The 19,705-nt window shown below is 46.0% G+C and overlaps 2 protein-coding genes across 4 annotated transcripts in view; both read right to left on the bottom strand.

Annotated features, from left to right (window-relative positions):
* SGSM3 (small G protein signaling modulator 3) overlaps positions 1–4,949 on the bottom strand; it is a 35,122-nt gene extending 30,173 nt beyond the window's left edge. Inside the window, exons 1-2 of one of the 2 annotated variants that reach the window (XM_062012981.1) lie at positions 1,257–1,317; positions 799–927 (exon numbers count right to left, since the gene is read on the bottom strand). The gene's annotated coding sequence lies outside the window, so the exon portion shown is untranslated. Of the gene's footprint in view, positions 1–798; positions 928–1,256; positions 1,318–4,859 lie in introns of those variants that run through there. The other variant, XM_062012972.1, reaches the window with a different exon arrangement.
* Positions 4,950–7,012: 2,063 nt separating this feature from the next.
* Positions 7,013–19,705, bottom strand: part of ADSL (adenylosuccinate lyase) — a 33,157-nt gene continuing 20,464 nt past the window's right edge. For both annotated transcript variants that reach the window (XM_062012961.1, XM_062012953.1), the window contains exons 4-13: positions 19,458–19,537; positions 15,401–15,572; positions 15,067–15,113; positions 14,603–14,693; positions 13,741–13,810; positions 12,629–12,776; positions 10,653–10,743; positions 10,023–10,112; positions 7,468–7,644; positions 7,013–7,157 (exon numbers count right to left, since the gene is read on the bottom strand). In XM_062012961.1, the coding sequence (XP_061868945.1) occupies positions 7,071–7,157; positions 7,468–7,644; positions 10,023–10,112; positions 10,653–10,743; positions 12,629–12,776; positions 13,741–13,810; positions 14,603–14,693; positions 15,067–15,113; positions 15,401–15,572; positions 19,458–19,537 (1,053 nt within the window). In that variant the 3' untranslated portion in view covers positions 7,013–7,070. The remainder of the gene's footprint in view (positions 7,158–7,467; positions 7,645–10,022; positions 10,113–10,652; positions 10,744–12,628; positions 12,777–13,740; positions 13,811–14,602; positions 14,694–15,066; positions 15,114–15,400; positions 15,573–19,457; positions 19,538–19,705) is intronic.

Here is a 19,705-nt window from a genome sequence, read left to right as displayed (position 1 = left end):
CCTTTGGGTGTTGAGCAACACATGGCAAACACAGGAGGGAGGAGCCGAAGCAGAAGCCTTCGCACCTGCTTTCTACTAAGTGACTTAGAATGAAAAGCTGGGGGGACTTTAACTACTCTCTGCCCACTTTCTAACAGCAGAGAACATGCACCAGAGGGAAAAGCCCAGGACAGGCCTAGAAAGTGGTACAGGAGATCCATAAAGCAGCAAAGGTGAGGACCTCATGGAGCTATGTGGGCAGGCAGGAAGGATGGCAACCTGCTGACGGTGTACATCACCGACTGCAGAGGCATCACTCGAGACTCTGGTGCTGCCCAGTCACCAACTGGGATCACACACTGACTGCAGGAGCATGGCAGAGCAAAAGTGCCTCCTCCCAGGGGCACCACTAGAGCAACACGTAACAGAGACAACAAACAGTAAAGTGAAACTCTATGTCTCCTGCCACAAAGCACCTTGTAGACCCCTAGAAATGTAACTGTGTGCACAAATCTAACTCAAAGGTACTCATATGGTAGATGTGCTCCCTGCACTCATCAGCGTCCAGCAAGCCCACTGGCTGTACTGACAGAGAGCCCTGCTGCTGCTGGAGGAGCTGAGCCACTTCCAGTTTATACAAAAGGCACAGAACAAGTCCAGTTGCGTATCCATTTCACCTCTGTGTTGAAAATAAGGATGTGAGAAAGCAGATTCCTGTTTCCTTCCGCTTACACATCAGACAGACCACAGACAGACTTCCTGATCGTAGTTCAATGTGTCAAGCTTGCCTCTAAAAAAACACCCCTGCACAACACCTACCTACGTAGGACACAGCCACTCCACACATCAACATCTTATCTTCTCTTCAGAGCAGAACTGGCTTTTATTTATCTGGGTCCAAAACAGACAGATGATCCTTCATGCATGAGAAGCCTGAAGCTCCTGAATCTGGAGATAACAAAGGCTCATGAAAAAAACCCAACGAACGAGAGCCAAGCTTACTTACGGCTCTGCTGATCCCCTGTGTTGCTAACACATGCTACCACGTTTCAGCCCTGCAAAGCAGAGGGTGTCTCTCCTTACACAGCAGACACTTGGTGCCTGCTAAACACTGCTATGCAAATATACATGTTCTAAGGCAGCCTCAAATGCCTCTTCCACTAGAGTAATTTTCTGCACAGTACTAGGGACTCTTTCACCCACACAAGCACAGTGCAGGATCGGGGCACCCCTGCAGAAACTCATTTTCCTCAAAACTCTCCAGGAGTGGTTTTTACCTTCTGATCTGTGAACTTCTGCAAGTTCATCTGCACACCAGTTACGAGATGTCTGATCTGTGGAAGGTAATGGCAACTGTCCGCTTTCATTTGCTATACAGAAGTTTGAAAGAAAATATTTCTGTTAGAGATGGGGAGGGGGTTTATACCAATCAAAAAAGGCTGAAAGACATTGCTGACAGATTATTATTTACAGATAGATATTATGACACCTTTTATATGATACTCCTACCCTGAGCAGTTACAAGCAGTGCCATTCAAGGCACTCTCCATCACCCCCAGAGCCAGCCCTGCAGCCACTCTCTAGGTGGGAGTTTGATTCTCAAGGAAGAGCTGCCTGAAGAAGGGCTCTTCCTCATTGTGGACTCTGACTTCGTGGCAAAGCTTTAGCTGTCTGGGATTGCCATCCTCTTGGTAAGGTGCAAGAAAGGCCAGCTTCAGGTCACCCTCCCATGCCTCTGTTGTATTACTATTTGCTCTAATATTAGCAAAAACCCATTAGATTCACTAAGCAGGGCTCTTAAGCAGATGTCACTTCATTTTGGCTTTTTAAGGGAATTATATCCCAGACCACTTGAGAATTTTCTCCTTCAAGGCTGTCTTTCCACAACTCGACTTTCTGAAGAGGCTAGTAACATAAAAAACACCTCTCAGGATTGTTTGCCAAGCTCTTACCCAGCATGTCAAGGTAGACTACTTAGAACTTGTTACTGCACGAATTGACAGGCACAGATAACTCAGAGGAAACAACGGAGAATATACAGCAATCATTACCTTTGTAAGAAAAGCCCTGACATTTCCTGTTTCTGGGAATCGGGAAGATTACTGCTCCAGAACAAAGAGGTTGTCATGTTATGGACATTTACTCTCATCTCTGAATCATCAGGTACTTCCAAGCCAAGAAATACTGCACTGACTGGGCAGTGACAACAGTTCTTGTAGCCATACTAAAACCAATGTGCTATCTTCTTCTCTTCAATCTCTTAAAACAAGTGTTTTCTTCTAGGGGCATTTGGGTTATTTTTGTCTTAAACCAGAAACAAAACAGCTCTGCTAGGAATATAATTTGTTGCACTCTGGTTTAAAAAGAGCCCTGAGACTTCCCCAGAGACAAAACAAAAGTGGCAGGACAACATCCTTCTCTTCCCTACCTGGTGTCAACAGTAACGCAGGTGACAAGATACTTACCCTGTGTAAGCTTCATGTATCTAAAGCCTTGACCACATGAAAAAAGGTGGCATAGAAACAACTTTAAAAGTGTCTTTGCTTTGCTGAGGATACAAACCTGAAGTGCCAACACTTCTCCATCTCTTGAGGGACATTTGGGACACTGCGCACACCACGCACAGTGAAGTTGTTTTGCTACCTCATTCCACTTGACAGTTACAGAATGTCTGTATCTCATCCCTTTGAGCTAGGATGGGACCCAGGACGATACAGATCTCCAACCAGGGTCATCACTCATTTAGCTAGAGGAGCTGTAGGACACCACACACCTAAACATTAGGTGTCACACAAATCAATCCACCGAGAATGAGACTGAGCCTGGCAGCTCATTTCATACAGATCCCTCCAGCAACAATCTCTGCTGTTATCACGCCACTTCAGGTTAAGAGACATCACTATGTAAAAGCTAAATATTTTGATTATTGCCTTTGTTTTTAAGATTGTCGAGTTCCTTTAGAACACTGATACTTGCAAACGCTACCATCTTGCAGGAAAGCGAGCAACAGGTTAAAAACACAGCAAAGAGAAAAAAAACTAAGAGATGTTAGCAGAGAATTCACAACTGGAGGATCATTTCAGCCCGGAGGAGCTGTGCAGTGCTTCCTTCACTTCCCTGGCTGATGTTAACTCTATCATCCCCTGGCCAGTGCAGTTCCTCCAGGAACACATCCCTCCTCTCTGTGGCCCCTCATGGATCCCCTTTGTCCTTTTTTGGAGGAAGAGTCACCACGAATGACATGGTCCTGAGATTACCAAAACATTATCCTAAACAGCAATTAAGAAAAGTAGCATGTACCATTTTAATCTGTTAAATACAGAATTAACATAACTTTAGATTACTATGACGCAGCCAGTCCCCACCCTGATCCCTTTAATTACGCCTTTCCTTCCCTTTCAGCTAAGTTCTCCAGGGTAGGAAGCCAATCCTACTTTCTGCATAGGGAAAGACACACACACACACACACACACACTGAGCATGCAGATCTGGAAACACATAATGAAACAGATCTTCATTCTAGGGACTGTTTCTTTCCACCACACCAGGCCATTCCAGCCTCTGTAGCAGCTGAAAAAGACACTATAGAACTCAAATTATCCAGCGGGCAACTTCTATTCTGATCAGCATCTCAGCAGAAGCAGAGCAGTGCCCTGCTCCTGCTTAAGTGATTTGAAGGTCCAGCTTCTCACTGCTCAACACCTACTGCTCTTAATTCCAGCAAGACTGCTTCTCTCTCTGATCTATTAGCAGTAAAGGATCCTCCATTTCCTCAAGGCACTTTTACTACTGTATTCCCACCTCTCTCCCTCCCCAGACACCACAGTAAGCCGTACAGACTAAGGCTGTGACATTCTGAAGGCGGAAGCTATGACATCACATCAAACAATCATGCATCAACACTGAAATCTACTTGCCTGGAAAGAAAAGTGCCTGCCTAAAATTCAGATGTCCCTCAAAAAGAAAGTAGGAAGGAAGAAAATCAGACACGGGGAAGAAAAATTTCCTGTCTGACCCTTACCAGCTCTGTGAAGAGACAGCAGCTGTCCCAGAGCCCACAGCCACTGCTCACGGAGAGATTTAAATCTGTGCCACGGCACTTCCTCACTCCCTTGAATTTACATCACTGGGTACATGGAATTACATCTGTCTCCCGACTTCCCCCTAACATTTGTTAAAGCTGACAGTCACAGAGCCTGCAGAGCGTCTAGTTTTGCCCACTGCCTAGAGGATACTGCCATATTCCCATCTCTGTTCCGTGACTGTTCCTTTCCCCCTGCCAGCAAGGAGACTCGACTGTCTCTCTGGGGCACCTCCGAAAAGACGCTGGTGTGGAGGGGCAAACGAGGATGGCAGAGCTGGACGGACGAGCCCACCTGAGAGTCAGAGCCACGGAAGGGAGAAAAGGCAGGTTAGGAGAGCGGCATACCCCGGGGAGCAGCGTACCACAGCGAGAACGTGCCCCAGACAACCCGGCCGAGCCTGACGAAGAGGCTGTGCACAACATGAGTCACTCGCGGGAGCCCAGACCCTGCGTCAGCGCGGCAGCTGAGCGGGAGCCTGCCCGGGGGGTGTGTGGGGGATCCCCCCTCCTCCCCTGTCCCTGCCTGGGAAGGGGCCGGGAATCGGGGATGCAGCCGCCCCTCCCGCCCCACACACAGCCTCGGCAGCAAGGGCTACCCCGGCGGCTTTACTCTCCCCTCGTCTGAGGGGCACGACAGGCGGCGCGACCATTCCTGGGAGGGCAGGAGCGGGGCTGGCAGCCCTGGAGGGCGAGGGGCGGCCCGCAGAGCCCTCTCGCCCGCGGGCGGGACCTCCCCCGCTCCCACACACCCGGCACTACCCGCCATCCTCGTCCCGGCCGCGGCAGCCCCGCTCACCTGCCGTGCCCCGCTCCGCTCCGCTCAGCGCGCCGTCGGCACAGGGCGGGCGCCCGACCGCGACCCGGCGGCCCCACACGCCGCTCGGGCGGGCGGCGCGGGGCGCATGCGCGGCATCCGGGCGGCGGCGCGGGGCGCCATGGGGCGGGTAGGCCGCGGCCGGCACACGGGCGGCAGCGGCGGCTGCTCCGGCCGCTGGCCACGAAGCCGCGAGAACTGCAACCGCAGCGGCAGGAGCCGGCGCTGGAGAAGGCGGCGCTTACCCGCTGCGGGCCCGGCAGGAGAAGCCGCTCGGTTCTTTCCCATCGTTCGGGTCTAGATGAATTTCCCCTCTAGGCAGGGCGCAGAACCGCTGCTGCCTTACCAGTGGCATCTGTCGCAGCCAGGAGCTGCAGGGATATGTACCAGAATGAACTGGAGGAGTGAGGGGGCCTTGCAACTCAGCAAAGAGCTGCTGCGTGAAGCACTTCTTGGTGACCCACTCCAACAACCAGAGAGAACTTCAATGACCTTAAAGGTCTTTTCCAGCCTAAGCCATTCTGTGATGCCACATCTCTGCCTGGTGCCTGTGCCAACTCCACGGGAAAAAAAAAGAGAGGTCCCAAACCACGCTTTCCCAAAGAGGAGCAGAAGCCTCCGAAAAGATGTGTATCATGACACAGTTTTCTAGGAGGGTGACATTTTCCCCCGTGTCATTGTTACTCTTTTCAAACTTTCCACAAAAACAAGTCCCAACAGCTCACAGCGGGCAGCCTCTACCTAGCACAAAGATTTCTTTCCAGGTGATGAAAAAAGACACCCTAGCTGATTATTTTCTCTGCACAGAAAAGAAAATCTGTGTTGGTTTTGATTGTTTGTTTTTAATTTCACAGAGGAGGAAAGAGAAACAAATAAAAAATAGAGGATTTCCAAATCCTCTCTTATCTGTCCGTTTGATAGTTTGGAAAGTCCCAGTGCTCAAAGAGCTATCCTTTTCAAACAGATGGGTAATTAAATGTATTAGCAGCAGGAGCAGGCAAACTATTTGAAACACCATAAAACTCACAAATGTCTGTGACATTTTGTAGTTTAGAGGCAAGGTAAAGCCAGAGCAACCCAGATGAGGGGAGATCGTGGCCCCTGAAGCTTCCCACATCTCTGACTGCTTAATACAGACAAGCCTCACTAAAACACACTGTTTTTGGATGTCCTCTTTAAACAGTGATGGCCTCAAGGAAAGCAGGTAGCTTCTCTCAAACTGTTCTGCTTTTCTCCATCTTCCCTGGCAACCACACTTGAAAAAAAGAACCAAGTAATTCTGATCATATAATTAAATCACAGAGGTAAGAGGGGGCTTTGCGTTGCCTTCAAGTGAAAGAAAAGGGCTGTAATGTAACAACACTAGAAGATGAGGGAATCATTCCAGCTTAAGTCAAAGGGAGAATAATTGGGTCCAGTACTGACATTACAAACAGAATATTCAGGGTCAGAAATAAGACCAAAGCTCTAGAATTTCTCTGGCATCCAATGAATTCCAAAGATCTTTTTTGTTATCAGATGAAACTTGCTTGCAGTAAAGTGCACCTGCCATTTAGTATGAAGCATCCAAAGGACCTGGAAAAGTACATCACAATGGCTGGTTCCTCACCCACACCTATAAATATGATTTTCAGAAGCTAGAGAGCCACAGGTACAGTATTAAACCAGCAAGGGTGTACTGAAGGAGCACCAGTTTGATGAACTAAGAAGTTCCATGGCCCCTCTCTTTCATTATGCCTGATTTATTTTGGCCCGATGGCTGCCCAAATCACAGACAACCTTCTCTTTTGAGACGAGTGGAGAAAGTGTTAAGAGCAGATGGGTAAGATGCAAATGGAAGTGGGCTCAGTTCCCCTTAGCCCTGCTCTTCAACAAGTCATATATGAATGTCAGGCAGCACCTGGCATTGCTCTTCAAACAGCTGGCAGTGCTCTAAAGGGGCCAACAAAGGGTTCTGAGATAAAATTACCTTGTCATAATCGAGCGTTTCTCAGTAACTCGGCACGCAATAGATGGAGGCTTGATTAAACAGCAGACAAAGAATGAAAAGCCCATCTGGAATCAAGGTGGCTGTAGTAAGCTCTGGGGCTTAAATGTACTGTAGAGAACCAAAATAACGTGACACGGCAAACAGACCTGGTTCAATATGGCTTTTATTGTCTTCCTGTGCCCACACACCTTTGCAGAACATGCCTAAAGGGCCAGCTCGATTTTCCCACCCATCTTGCTTTGGTATGGAATCAGTGCTGGTCGAACCTCCTCCTTCAGGAACTTTGCCACCTGTTCAAGAAAGATGGGAAAGAGAAAAATAGCCAGAGAAAGGACTCCCTTCTCTCCATTCAGTCCTGCTTGTGTCGCTGGGGTCTCTGCCTCACCGAGACACTTCGCAGTCTCCTATATGCCCGGGGTCAAAAACGTGAAGCCCGCAGGGAAAGACCAGGAAGCCATGGGAAGCAAAACAGAGAAATGTGTCTGCCTTAGTAGTATGGGCAGAGGTATATAACATGTACGTTTCTCTGGCAGACAAGAGGGTGCAGGATTAAACCACGCCTTGCAATGGAACACCCAGAGTCTCTTCCCGCTACTTTACCTGCTGCGGAGCACGTCCGGTGAAGGAGGAGGGATCCAACAGGCTTTCAAGTTGTTTGTGGATAGGGCTGAAGTAAGGATCAGCACGGACACGGGCAATGAAGTCATTGTCACCCCCTTCCTGTTTCACAACAGCAGCTGCTTGCTGGGAGAGAACACGAATCCTCTCGTGGCAGTCCTGTAGTGGCAGGGGGAAGAGGAGGGGATAAGAAAAATCACTCCACTGCTACTGACAGCACACGTTCATGCCGCTAACTCACGCGGGGAGGAGAAACACCAAAGCGTACTGCACTGGACAGCACACAAGTGAGGCATAGCTTGGACTGCAGCGTCTCACATCCCACTAGATTAAAACAAGACTTTCTTCATCCTTCCACATCTGTCCTTTAAGGCTACAACAGTCTAGAATGACACATATGTTCCCTGTTCAATTGTACAACAAACTTACGACACTGTAGTCCTTTGTGCTTCCTCCGGCTGCTCTTAGGAGCCTCTGCAGGATGGTTCTTTTGGTTGTTCTGTTCCCTACTTGCATGACTTTTTTCCCCAAAACATTCTATGAACTGTAATAAAGTAATTCCTTATTCACCACTAGTCATCCCCTGTATGGAACAGTTCAGGAGCGTAACAATGTAAAAACCTCTATGGGTTTGGCAACTTAATGTCCAGCGAGGCTATGTAAACCACAGCTTAGGTAAGGACAGACTGGAGGAAAGAAACCTGAAGGGCCTTAAGCCACTCTCTCCTACTCACGTGACACTAAGGCTTGCAAAACCTTTATAGCAGTTTTTCTTAAACACTTCCTAATCCCTTGACATCCTGTGGAATCAATCTGTAAAAACAAGGGATCACCTGCAAAACCAGGTGCAGCCATGCTGGCCCTAAAATACAGTCATGTGGTGGCATTTGCAGCCATGTAAGAATCTTCTCCTAACAAGCGTTATCCTTGTTCCATCTTCAGTTAGGAGGAAAATAATATCTTGTTTCTTGTTTCCCCCATCCAAAAGCCATCTTGCTCCAGCACTGACCTGCCTCAGGTGAGCAGATAAGGATGTTCAGGGGAGGGAGCTTTCAGTGGTGGGGAAAGGAAGTGAGTTGCTATGCTATGCGGTGGGAAAGCATAGAAAATGTGTTGTTTCAGAGCTCCCTGCACATGAATCACAGAATGGCAGGGGTTGGAAGGGACCTCCAGAGCTCATCCAGCCCGGCCCCCTGCTAAAGCAGGTTCCTCTCGATCAGGTCACACAGGAATGTGTCCAGGCGGGTTTGGAAACCTCCCAGGGCAGGAGACTCCACACCCTCCCTGGGCAGCCTGTGCCAGGCTCCCTCACCTGAACACCAAATAGTTTTTCCTCCTGTTCAAGTGGAATTTTTTGTGTTCCAGCTTGTGCCCATTAGTCTCTTGTCCTGTCACTGGGTGCAACAGAAAAAAAGACTCGTCCCATCCTCTTGGCACCCGCTCTTTAGGTATTTGTAAGTGTTGATAACAGAGCACGCTAATGTGAATAAGAACAGATTTTCCATGTGTACTAAACTCTATTGATTTGTAATCAAACAGCACCAGAAACAAGGCAGGCCAACAACAAACACAAATGAAATTCACTCTTTGATCTGAAGTATGGGATACTTACAAAAGAGAAGCATCTGAAAAGATTATGAAACTTACTGACACAATGCGACCCTTAATAAATTATGAAGCTTACTGACTGACTCAGTGACAAACATCAGGGACACATGGGAAAACCACTTTTCATAACTAATGTCATGGGTGAGTTGCCAGAAGTGTTTCAGAGAACTAGAACCACACATCCTACTCAAAGCTTCCAGCAAACCTTTCGCTATCACCGTCTTGCAAGTTTAACTTCTGTCCCTGACGTGGAAATAATCATTGAAGGAAAAATTACTACCTAAAAGTAAGTGAAAATGAGCTGTTATGTGAAGATGTAAATATAATTGCCATTTTTAACTGAATTATTAAATGGTATGGAAATAAAATCTAATTGTGTCTGGATTTGTTTACTAAGGAAAACATTTCAATTTGCTTGAATGCAGAAAACTGAATGAGGGACCATCAATAAAGTTAATAGTAGAAAGCACTGTGCTGAATTAGGGAAGAGTGACACATGCATGAATGGTTCAGAATGCTCTTACTTGCTTTTTCGTTAACAGCACTGATTCATTCTTTTAATTTATAAGGTAGCCAACTGCCAACGTGTTCCATTTAAAGAAGCCTGGCCTGTGTTCCCAAGCTCCTTCAAACATTTACAAAAGGAAGACGCCTACTAGTATCTAAAATAAAAATAGGCTCCCCTCTTCTCCAGCACAGACAGACAGATTAGCTCAAGTGCTCCTAACAGCAAATACACATCTCCACAACTGCTCTCTCCTCAGAGAGCCGAGTCTGGCTCTGCAGCATTGGTGTAATATTAGTAACTCCGTGGGAGTAGGCGGAGAACAAAGAAAGGTGAGATGGTCAGGGCAAGAGCCCAGGTACTTTTGTTCCTCAGAAGTGAAATGCCAGACAGTGAAGAAAGGTGTTTTTGACTGCGTTTGTACCTGACGATTGCCCCCTGCTTTCACCATTGCCATGATTATATTCTCTGTGGCCATGAATGGCAGCTCCTGCCGGATCCTCCTCTCAATCACCTAAACAAAACAAAACAAACAGAAAGAAAGGAAAGAGCATTACAGCAATTCTGTAGACAACTGGGACTCCCAGTGAAGGTTTCCTCTCCCTTTGAATCTCCAGGACCGGACAATGATGCGTAAGATAATTTCTCTTTTTGATCCTAGGCTATGGAAATCCAGGTACTGAAGCTATTTGGAATCTGTACCTTGTAAGGGACATTACTGTGGAAAAGATGTACAGTGAATTTCTTTTTAACCTGTAGGTAAGTTGCAGGACTGAATCAGATCTGCTTTGACAGTATCTTTTAGTGGTAAGCTCTACAGCTCCATTGTGTAGTTCAGGGAGAAATATCCCTTTTGAGACGTTTGTAATTTACTACCTTCTGGCTCTGACAAGTCCTGCAGTGAGAATATAGTGAGAACAGAGAGCAAAATTCAGAACTCGACTGAACTAACAGATAAAAATGTAATCCTTTGATTGGGAGGGTTTTTATGCACTTTGGCATAGCTGCAGCATTATCAAGGATGCAGCACTGCACACATTATCTCCTGCTTTACCTTTGGATATACCACCAGTCCCTCGGAGATATTCTGCAGTGTACTCAGAATGATGTCAGCTGTGAGGAAAGCCTCAGCCAGACACACACGCCTGTGGAACACACATGCCCAGGGCCCCAGTTAGCAACGAAGGCCATGGCTCCAGTCTACCTCAGACACAGCTCTTCAGTTTCTGTAGGTAATGCAGTAAATGGCATTACTGCCTTAAAGCTGGAACTGTTCTCGCTATAGGTGGTTGTTGTTGCTTAAAGGTCACAACCAGGAGAGCTAAAGAGCATCGTAAAGCAGTTGCTTTTGAACTGGGAAGATGGGAGGGTTTCAGGGTTGTCTTGTCAGTAGAGAAAGGGAGAGAGGAAGAGAAAGGGTAAATGCGCACACAAAGAAAGCTCCAAGATAACTCAATGATTACACAACTAGGAAAGGGGGCAGCAATTTACAGAGTTAGCAAATACATGAGACTTCCATCTTCCCCTGTGTCGCCCTGCCTACTGATCCTCCTCTCCAGGAACAAACCACGCTGGGCCTGGCTGTGCTTAGTGGGGAACATTAGAAGCCATCCATGCATTTGCTGGGGGCTTCCTCCAAGAGACCAGTTCCTGGTCACAAAGGAGGCTCCTGGCAAAAAAAAATGACAAAAAGGAAAGGAGGGAAAGGAGAGGAGCAGTGGGGACTCAGGCAAAAGGCTCTGCATCACAGTGCAGGAAGCACAGCATCATCCATCTGTGCCGGCAGTGCCTGTGGTCTTTTCAAGTATACTAGACATTGAACCTTGGGCTATGTATCTTAACGCCCCCAATTCTATCACGCTGCTTTCAAAAGGACTTTGCTGTTTTGTAGGTCGATTGTATTTTCTCTGGCTTGCTCTCCTTTCTAAACACTGTAGCTTTAACAAGAAAAATCCAAGGCACAGAGTTTTAAATTGAATTATGAGGTGGAGAAATGATCCTTTCTATTAGATGGGATGAGAATAGAACTTTAAACATTCCAGCACCTCTCCCAACACTTGGTACCTATTGGGAAATAAACACACCACATCAATCAATCAATATTAAATTTCTTCACTTTACATTCTTTTCTGCTGCCTGTGCAACATTTTTCTTCAGAAGACTAGCATCTGTGGAGTAAAGTCCTTCTGGGAAAAGATCTTCTAGGCTTTCCTGACATTTTATGCAGGCATTATGTTTGCAGAGTCAAATATTTTTCGAATAACATTCTTATCTAAAGATTTCTAAGATTCTAGAAGATCAAACTCAGCAACACAAGACTACTTGGAAACATTTCAAAGGTAAATATGAGCTTTATGCAAATTTAGTACTATCTGGAAGATGGAAGCATTGAATTTAATGGTTATAATTCACTTGAGAAAATTACAGGTAACGTTTGTTCATCTCCAAAATAGTCATAATGAGGGATCAGAAAACAAAGCAAAGTTTGCTGAGCAGTACCTAAAAGACTTGCACAGGTTTTCATGAAACATTACTTAAAAAAACAACTTTTGTGCTCTTTCTTTAGGACATGAACCACTTCTTGTAAAGAACAACACTTGTACAGATAGTACAAGTACAGATAGTTTGGAGGATTAAGCGACTACAGATGAAATGCTGCATTATTCCCTAAGAAGTAAAGAGAGGCAGGGTCAAAAAGACAATTCAAAACAGGGAGGAAAATTTGAGAAATCTTAAGAACTGCTACAGAACACTGTTGAAACAGGAAGACTATGAGAGAAATGTATTACCATGGCTTCTGCGTCCCTCCCTCTCTCTGCTGGTTTGCTTTGCAGAAGACCTCCACGTCAAGAAAGCCTAACAGTTTTCATCTCATCTTAGAGGGGAAAACCAGATTGTAGTCTTTAGATTCTACCCAGAGTGCTTTTCATCTAAGGTGGTTGAAACTTGTGGTTTAGTTTAAAAATAGTAATTTCTAGATACATGAAAAGACCCCTTCCTGCACAATACCTTCTAAACATCTAAACAGACCTGTTGGCACTGTCATCCAGTGTCCGCTCAAACCACTGCACGGAGGCTGTTTGCAGGGGATCCAGCACCAGGGTCATCAGGTGTCGAGCCAGGCTGCAGCAGCGCTCTGAACGCATCGGGTTCCTCTTGTAAGGCATAGCACTTGAACCTGTGCCAGGAGAAAGAGAAATAGAAACAGGACATAGGAGGAGTGCATTTAGGGTGAAAGGATGAAAGTCCTCCCCCAGGTAACAAAAAAAAGATGTGTCAGGAATCGTGTTTTTGACTACAGCCTCAAAGTGTGATGATATCCTATGGAGAAAACAGAATAAAGATGCTGACACTGCCACACTTCCTCCTCAAATTGGAAATGTCCAAATGTGAGGAGAAAAAAAGTGAGGTGTTTTGCAGTTCTGCAGAACAGAAGTAGTACTACCACGTAAAAAGAACAAATGGGCTTAGTTTTTAACGCAGTCACTAGCACCATCTCTACGGGCGACTTAGCAGTGTTCAAGTCCCCATCTGCTCAATTAAGATTGTCCTTCAAAGTCAGCTACTTACACTGCTCTGTTGAATGGATAGCAAAAAAGCAGCACAGAATGTAGAATGATTCAAGTAACCAACACAACTAAGGCTTAATTTGCCTATTCAATCCCATGCAACTATTTAGGGTGCCTGCCTCAACTTCCTCCCAGACAACAGTCAAAACTCTTGAGTTCCCTTCTCCTCTTCTACCAAAGTCAGAATCACATCACTGGTATTCTTCTGGCAAGGCTCCAGACTAGTTTCCTTGTTCCAAATTTGTCTGTTTATAAAGACCAAAATGCTGAGTCGAGCTGAAAACCTACAGCTCCAGTTAGCTTCATGAGGAATGGAAAACACTAAGTACCCCTCAGACCCCAGTCTTACTCTGTGAAGTGCAGAAATACAAATATGACCTCACATCCAGAAACCTTTGAGCAAAGTGCTTATTTTTTTCCCCCTTTGAAAAGGACCCAAAATACTAACAATGTCAAACTTCAGTTAATTTAAAGCAACTTCTGTTAGTGACATTTCTAATTGTGCTTAAAAGGCTACACCAACATAAATGAAGAGTCACATACACTGGTCCAAGAATGTCTCCCATCCCTTACCAATCTGGTCTTTCTCAAAGGGCTCTTCTATCTCCTTCAGGTTGGCCAACAGACGAATGTCAGTACAAATCTAGGACAAAAAAGCCCAAGAAGTTAACAGACCGGACCAAACAGACCAATATATACTCCTGTTAGTGTTCTTGGTGAAACGTTTGCACCTGTAAACTGGGACATGGTGAAAAATTTGACAAAAAAATTGACACTGCAATAATTCTTTCTGGCCCAAAAATCCCAGTCAAGAGAGTATAAGGAAAGAAAGTGTCCACTCTATTAGAAAAATGGCAAATGTTTGCACAGAGTGGAAGAGATACCAGGAGGGAACAGTGAAGATGCGTAACAAAACCCCCCAGCAATTCACAAACACAGATCATAGGTGCTCACTGAGTCAGCCAGCCTACAAAACTAAACCAGAAGAAAACACCACAGATCACTTTAGCCCTAGAGAAGGGAAAGCACATTAAAAAAAAAAAAAAACACTGAAAAGAACCCACAAGGACAGAGGGAATAACACCATTATCAGAGAAGCAATTAACTATCAGCAAATGGTGAAATTTAAGGAGTCACTAGGAAAGACGTTAACTGGATCGATTTGGTATAGATTAGACTAATATCTGGAGTGGGATTTGTTAACCCATTGTAGAATCTGCTCAGTAAACTTGCTTTATTTGCCACCAGTCTTAAGATCTTTGAGGTTTGTTTACCAGGCATACACCCAGTGGTGAATTTACATGATCACAAAGAGAACAGATGAACGAGGAACTCTGACTAATACGTCTTGAGAAGAGCATTCTGCACCATGAGCACTTTCTCTTCAGGTCTTGTTTCCCCCCCTCTTTCCAATGCAGACAAATAGAGTGCCCACCTTGTGTATAGATGCCCCCAGACTCGCCAGCACAGACAGGACTTCAATATCCACTTTGCGACTATAGGTCTGCCCTGTGACCATATAAGCTCTAAAAATAAGCACAGAAGTTGAGTGTTGCAAACACAACTGCATTGCAAGACTGAGCAAGGACTTGATTCTCAAAGGGGAGGGTTGTCACTCCAACAAGAGCAGCTTTGGGTTCGGGCTGTCGATTTTGAGCAGCACACAGATGACAGAGAGAAAAGCAGAGGGGAAAATGGACAGCTATGAACTTTGACAGAGAGTCAGTGGGCGCCGAAATTTCCTGCAAGGAGCTGCAACTGGGACCAGAAGATGGAAAAGGGAGACAAATCAACTAGAGAACAGATGTCACTTTGGCAGCTGGGGGCGAAATCTGGCCCAACCCAGAGTCATGCTTTGGTAACACCAAATTCAGGTGACGAAGCATGCTTGCTACGTACCGCTTAAATCCTGCCTTTGCGGTCACTAATCTGTCCAGCTCTTCAACCTCGGGGTGAAGAAAAAAACCAAACTCAGAAGCAGCTCAGAAGGCAACAACTCAGGAAGGTCAGTAACAGCAAAAAGGATCCATTGCTTTTCTTAGTTTACCATCAACAAATGTTACACTTGCTGGGAAGCACCCCTTCCCCAGATTCCACTCACTTTCACACGGGGCTTTATCAGTGGGCCCCAGTGAATCTGTGATGCCAGCATCTCCACGTTCCCCCAAACAGAACAGCATTCCAGGGGGAAGAATTGCAAAGACTGCAAGTCTATCCCTCTAGGCTGACTTACTTTACTATGGTCTCCCTCAAAGAGCTGCAAGAAGCTGGCTTGAGTGCCAGTGGTGCCTTTGACACCCCGAAAGCGCAGGTCATCCCGAGCCCGCTCCAGGTTATGCAGGTCCATACACAAGTCCTGAATCCACAAGCAGCAGCGTTTCCCCACAGTGGTGAGCTGTGCAGGTCTGAAAACAACAAAGAACAGAACGCCAGTCATTGACAATTAGCACAGTAACTACAGAAAGACCACACTTTGCTGAGTTTACTGTTAAGATCTCTCTGCAGGTTGGTCTCTCTGACTCGTCCTGGTTTAGGCTGGGATAGAGTTAATTTTCTTCCTAGTAGCAGACAGTGGTTAATTTTCTTCTAAACAGGGCTATGTTTTGGAACTGTGTTAAAACCAGCATTGATAACACAGGGATGTATTGGTTATTGCTCAGCAGTGCTTGCACAGACTCAAGGCCTTTCTTGCATCTCACCGTGCCCTGACAGCAAGTGGGATGCACAAGAAGCTGGGAGGGAGCACAGCCAGGACAGCCGACCTGAACCAGACACGGGGCTATTCCATACCATAGACTCTCATGCCCAGTATATTAACTGGGTGGAGCTGATGGGGATGGGTAGATCATTGCTGGGGCATCGGTCAGCAGGTGGTGAGCAACTGACATTGGGCAGCACTTGGTTTTTGGTGGGCTTTTTCTGTCCTTTTGTTTGGTTGGTTGTTTTTTTCCCCTCTCTATTTTTGTTACATTCCTTTAATTTTTTTTATTGTTGCTGTTATTACATTTTATTTAATTTTAGCTAGCAAACTGTTCTTATCTCAGCCTGCCAGTTTTACCTTCTTCTCTCTACTGGGCAAGGGAGGAATGAGCGAGCAGCTGCGTGGTGCTCAGTTGCTGGCTGGGGTTAAAACCACGACAGTCCTCTGAGCAGAAATTAAGAAGATCTGGCTTTTATGCAGGAAAATGTAACAGCACATATATATGTCCAGTAAATGGCACTAAAGAAGTTATCATTATTTCAGGAATTGAATGTAATTACATCAGGAGAAACCACTAATTGTAGCTGCTGCCTGCGTTAGGGGATGCAGAACTAAGTGAGAATGGGTGAGCAGCTTCTCAAAGTGCCCAGAAGCCCAGGAATCAGAACATCTAGAATGAGTTTCGGGGCGTTTTTCCTGAGCTCTATCAGGTGGAAAAGCCACAGTCAGTGCCGTAACGCTGCTCCCCGAGACCTGCTCCCCTCGCCTCGCTGCCGCTCCCGCTGTCCGAGGGCTCCCCCTGCCTGCAGGAGGAGAGAAGCCAAAGGCGGGCTGGGAGAAACGGCGGGTGGGCAACGCCCCTCACCCCTAATTCTGCTCACCCAAGGCAAAGGGAGCATCCTGGCTAACTTAGGGCGCTGCTGTGACTTTCTCTGTGCAGAAACACCTGCGTACACGCGGTGATTTGAAATGGTTCCTGTAAGGGACTGTTCCTTTTTATTTATAAAAAGCCATTAATTCCTCAGCCTCCAGGCAAACACACAATAATTATCAATATTGTTAGCCAGCACTTTCTGTAAGACCTCCACCTTCAAATAAGTATCTGCAAGCTTCAACCACACTGTCCCCCTGCAAATGCTTTGAGGAGAAAATGAAGCAGAACCTAGAAGCTGAAATAATTCAAACTCCAAAGATAACCTCTACACTATTTCAAGAAATGCATATGCACATGGACAAGGTGCTCCCAATGAAGCTCAGACACAAAAAGGAAGCATTCAAGATGTGGAAGCAGGGACAGGCAATCCAGAAAAAGAACCAACACTGCAGGGATGGGGCTAGGAAATTCAAAGCACACCTGCATCTGATGTGGGATGCAAAAGCCAAGAAGAAAGGCCTCTGTAAGTACATAAGCAGGAAAAGGGAAGGCTGGGACCTGTTCATAAATGGGCCAGAGGCCCTGCTGAGCAAGGGCACAGAAAAGGCCAAGGTATCAGTGCCACTTTCACCTTTTTTTTACAACTTCACTTTGCATACACCTCTTGAACACTCCTTCACTCCTTTGTACTCATTCCAAAAGCCCAGATAAAACCCAGAAGAAGACTCCTCCAAAAAGCCCTAAAGAAAGAAGGACATGGGACTAGGGCATGGCGTGTACAGCAACACAATTAATCAGGGAACTGACCTGATGCTTTTGCTTTCCTTTGGGAGAAATTTGAAGTGCTAGACACTGAGTCTGAAATGACCTATGCTTAATGTCCCTGCCTCTGGTGTTCCATGTCACTGGGGCAGAAGATCCAGGCTTACCTCAGGGTATACAGTCTAATGCCTCTGAAAGTAAACTGTCTTCAGGAAGCAGCAGATTAATCTACTCCAACAACAGACCTATCCAGTCCTTTGACTCAGTAGTGTCCTAGTTTCAGCTGGGATATAGTTATTTTTCTTCCTGGTAGGTGGTGCAGAGCTGTGTTTTGGGTTTAATGTGAGAATAACATTGATAACACACTGATGTTTCAGTTGTTGCTAGGTAGTGCTTATCCTAAGTGAAGGGCTTTTCAGCTTCCCATACTCTGCCAAGAGCACAAGAAACTGGAAGGGAGCATAGTCAAGACAGCTGACGTGAACTAGCCACAGGGCTATTCCATACCATAGACTGTCATGCCCAGTATATAAACTGGAGGCAACTGGTGGGGAGGGGCAGGTCACTGCTGCAACACCAGTCTTTCTTGGGTTTTATTTCTGTCTCTCTCTCTTAGATTCCTTTTCATTAAAATGATTATTACTATATATATTATATTTATTGTTTTTAATTATATTTTATTTCAATTTACTTGGCAAACTGTTCTTATCTCAACCCACCAGTTTTATTTTTTCATGCAATTCTTTTCCCCATCCCACTGGGAGGAGGAGTGATGGAGTGAGCAGCTGCACGGTGCTCAGTTGCAGTCTGGCGTTTAACCACAAGTAGTGTGCCTAAAAAAATTCTACCTTTTCCTTTTCTATTGTACCCTAAAAGCAGTCAATGTCTGAAATGCTGCACAAAAAGTTTCCCAAGAGACAGAACCACAGAATCACGGAAGCTTAAGGGTTGAAAGGGACCTCAGAAGATCTTCTAGTCCAACCCCCCCTGCCAGAGCAGGACCAGCTAGGGTAGGTCACACAGGAACTTGTCCAGGTGGGTTTTGAATGTCCTCAGAGAAGGAGACTCAACAACCCATCTGTGCCAGTGCTCCTTCACCCTCACTGTGATGAAATTCTTCCTTGTATTTCTTTGGAACCTCTTATGCTCCAGCTTGTACCCATTGCCCCTTGTCCTATCATTGGCCATCACTGAGAACAGCCTGGCTCCGTCCTCCTGACACCTATCTTTACATATTTGTAAACAGTAATGAGATCACCCCTCATTCTTCTCTTCTCCAAGCTAAAGAGCCCCAGCTCCCTCAGTCTTTCATCGTAAGGGAGATGTTCCAGTCCCTTCATCACCTTTGTGGCCCTGCGCTGAATTCTTTCCAGGAGCTCCCCGTCCTTCTTGAACTGAGGGGCCCATAACAGTATCATCTTGCTAAATAGAAGAAATTCTCCCTGATTCTCCTCAGGGATCCATATAGGGATGTATGAAAGCAGATGGATCCTGGATCATCACTTTAGAAGAAAGCTTCAGCTATAGAGACAGAGTAGCTGTAGTCAGAAGTAGCCAGTAACAAACCTTTCTAAGCTGTGGGTGAAACTAACTTCACTGACAGAAAAACAAACATAAAGAAAATGTGACTGGAAGACAGTCTTACTGCAATTCCCAGTCATGGTTTTTGAAACAGCCCTGAACACACACATCTGTGTTAGCCAGGACCTCATTCCTTAGCAAGCTGTGTTAAAACAGCTGCTGACAGCTAGTCAAAGCAACAGTTTGGTTTTCTGAGACAAGCCTGGAGTTAGGCACAGGCTCATTTTCTGAACCGCCCACAATATCTTAATGACATCCAGCAGTATGAAATGCTACTGGTCAGACACAGGGGAAAGGATGAAAGAAAACAATAGCAGGTCAATTTAACCAAAGCAGAGGACAAAGTGAAAGCAAAGGCTGGTGGCTACTTACTGGTAGTGAGTGAAGCCCAAAGTAGGCAGGTCAGCATACTTCTCAGCAAAGTCGGCCAGACGGTTGATCACCCTCGCGAGCTGGCGGATGCAGGAAGGGCAGAAAAGAGGCAGGGTAAGAGGGGGAAAAAACCAACCCATGGCAGAAGCCAGTATGCTTAAGCACAACAACATTTTGAGAAAAAGGGGAGGCAAACAACTGTGCAGGCCTTGAATATCCCCCTATAATTGTGGGTTTCATTTCTTCAG

This window comes from Colius striatus, chromosome 1, assembly GCF_028858725.1.
Source record: "Colius striatus isolate bColStr4 chromosome 1, bColStr4.1.hap1, whole genome shotgun sequence".
In the NCBI taxonomy this organism is placed as follows: Eukaryota; Metazoa; Chordata; class Aves; order Coliiformes; family Coliidae; genus Colius; species Colius striatus.
The sequence above is the reverse complement of the archived record's forward strand: the minus strand, read 5'-3'. Positions and strand labels throughout refer to the sequence as shown.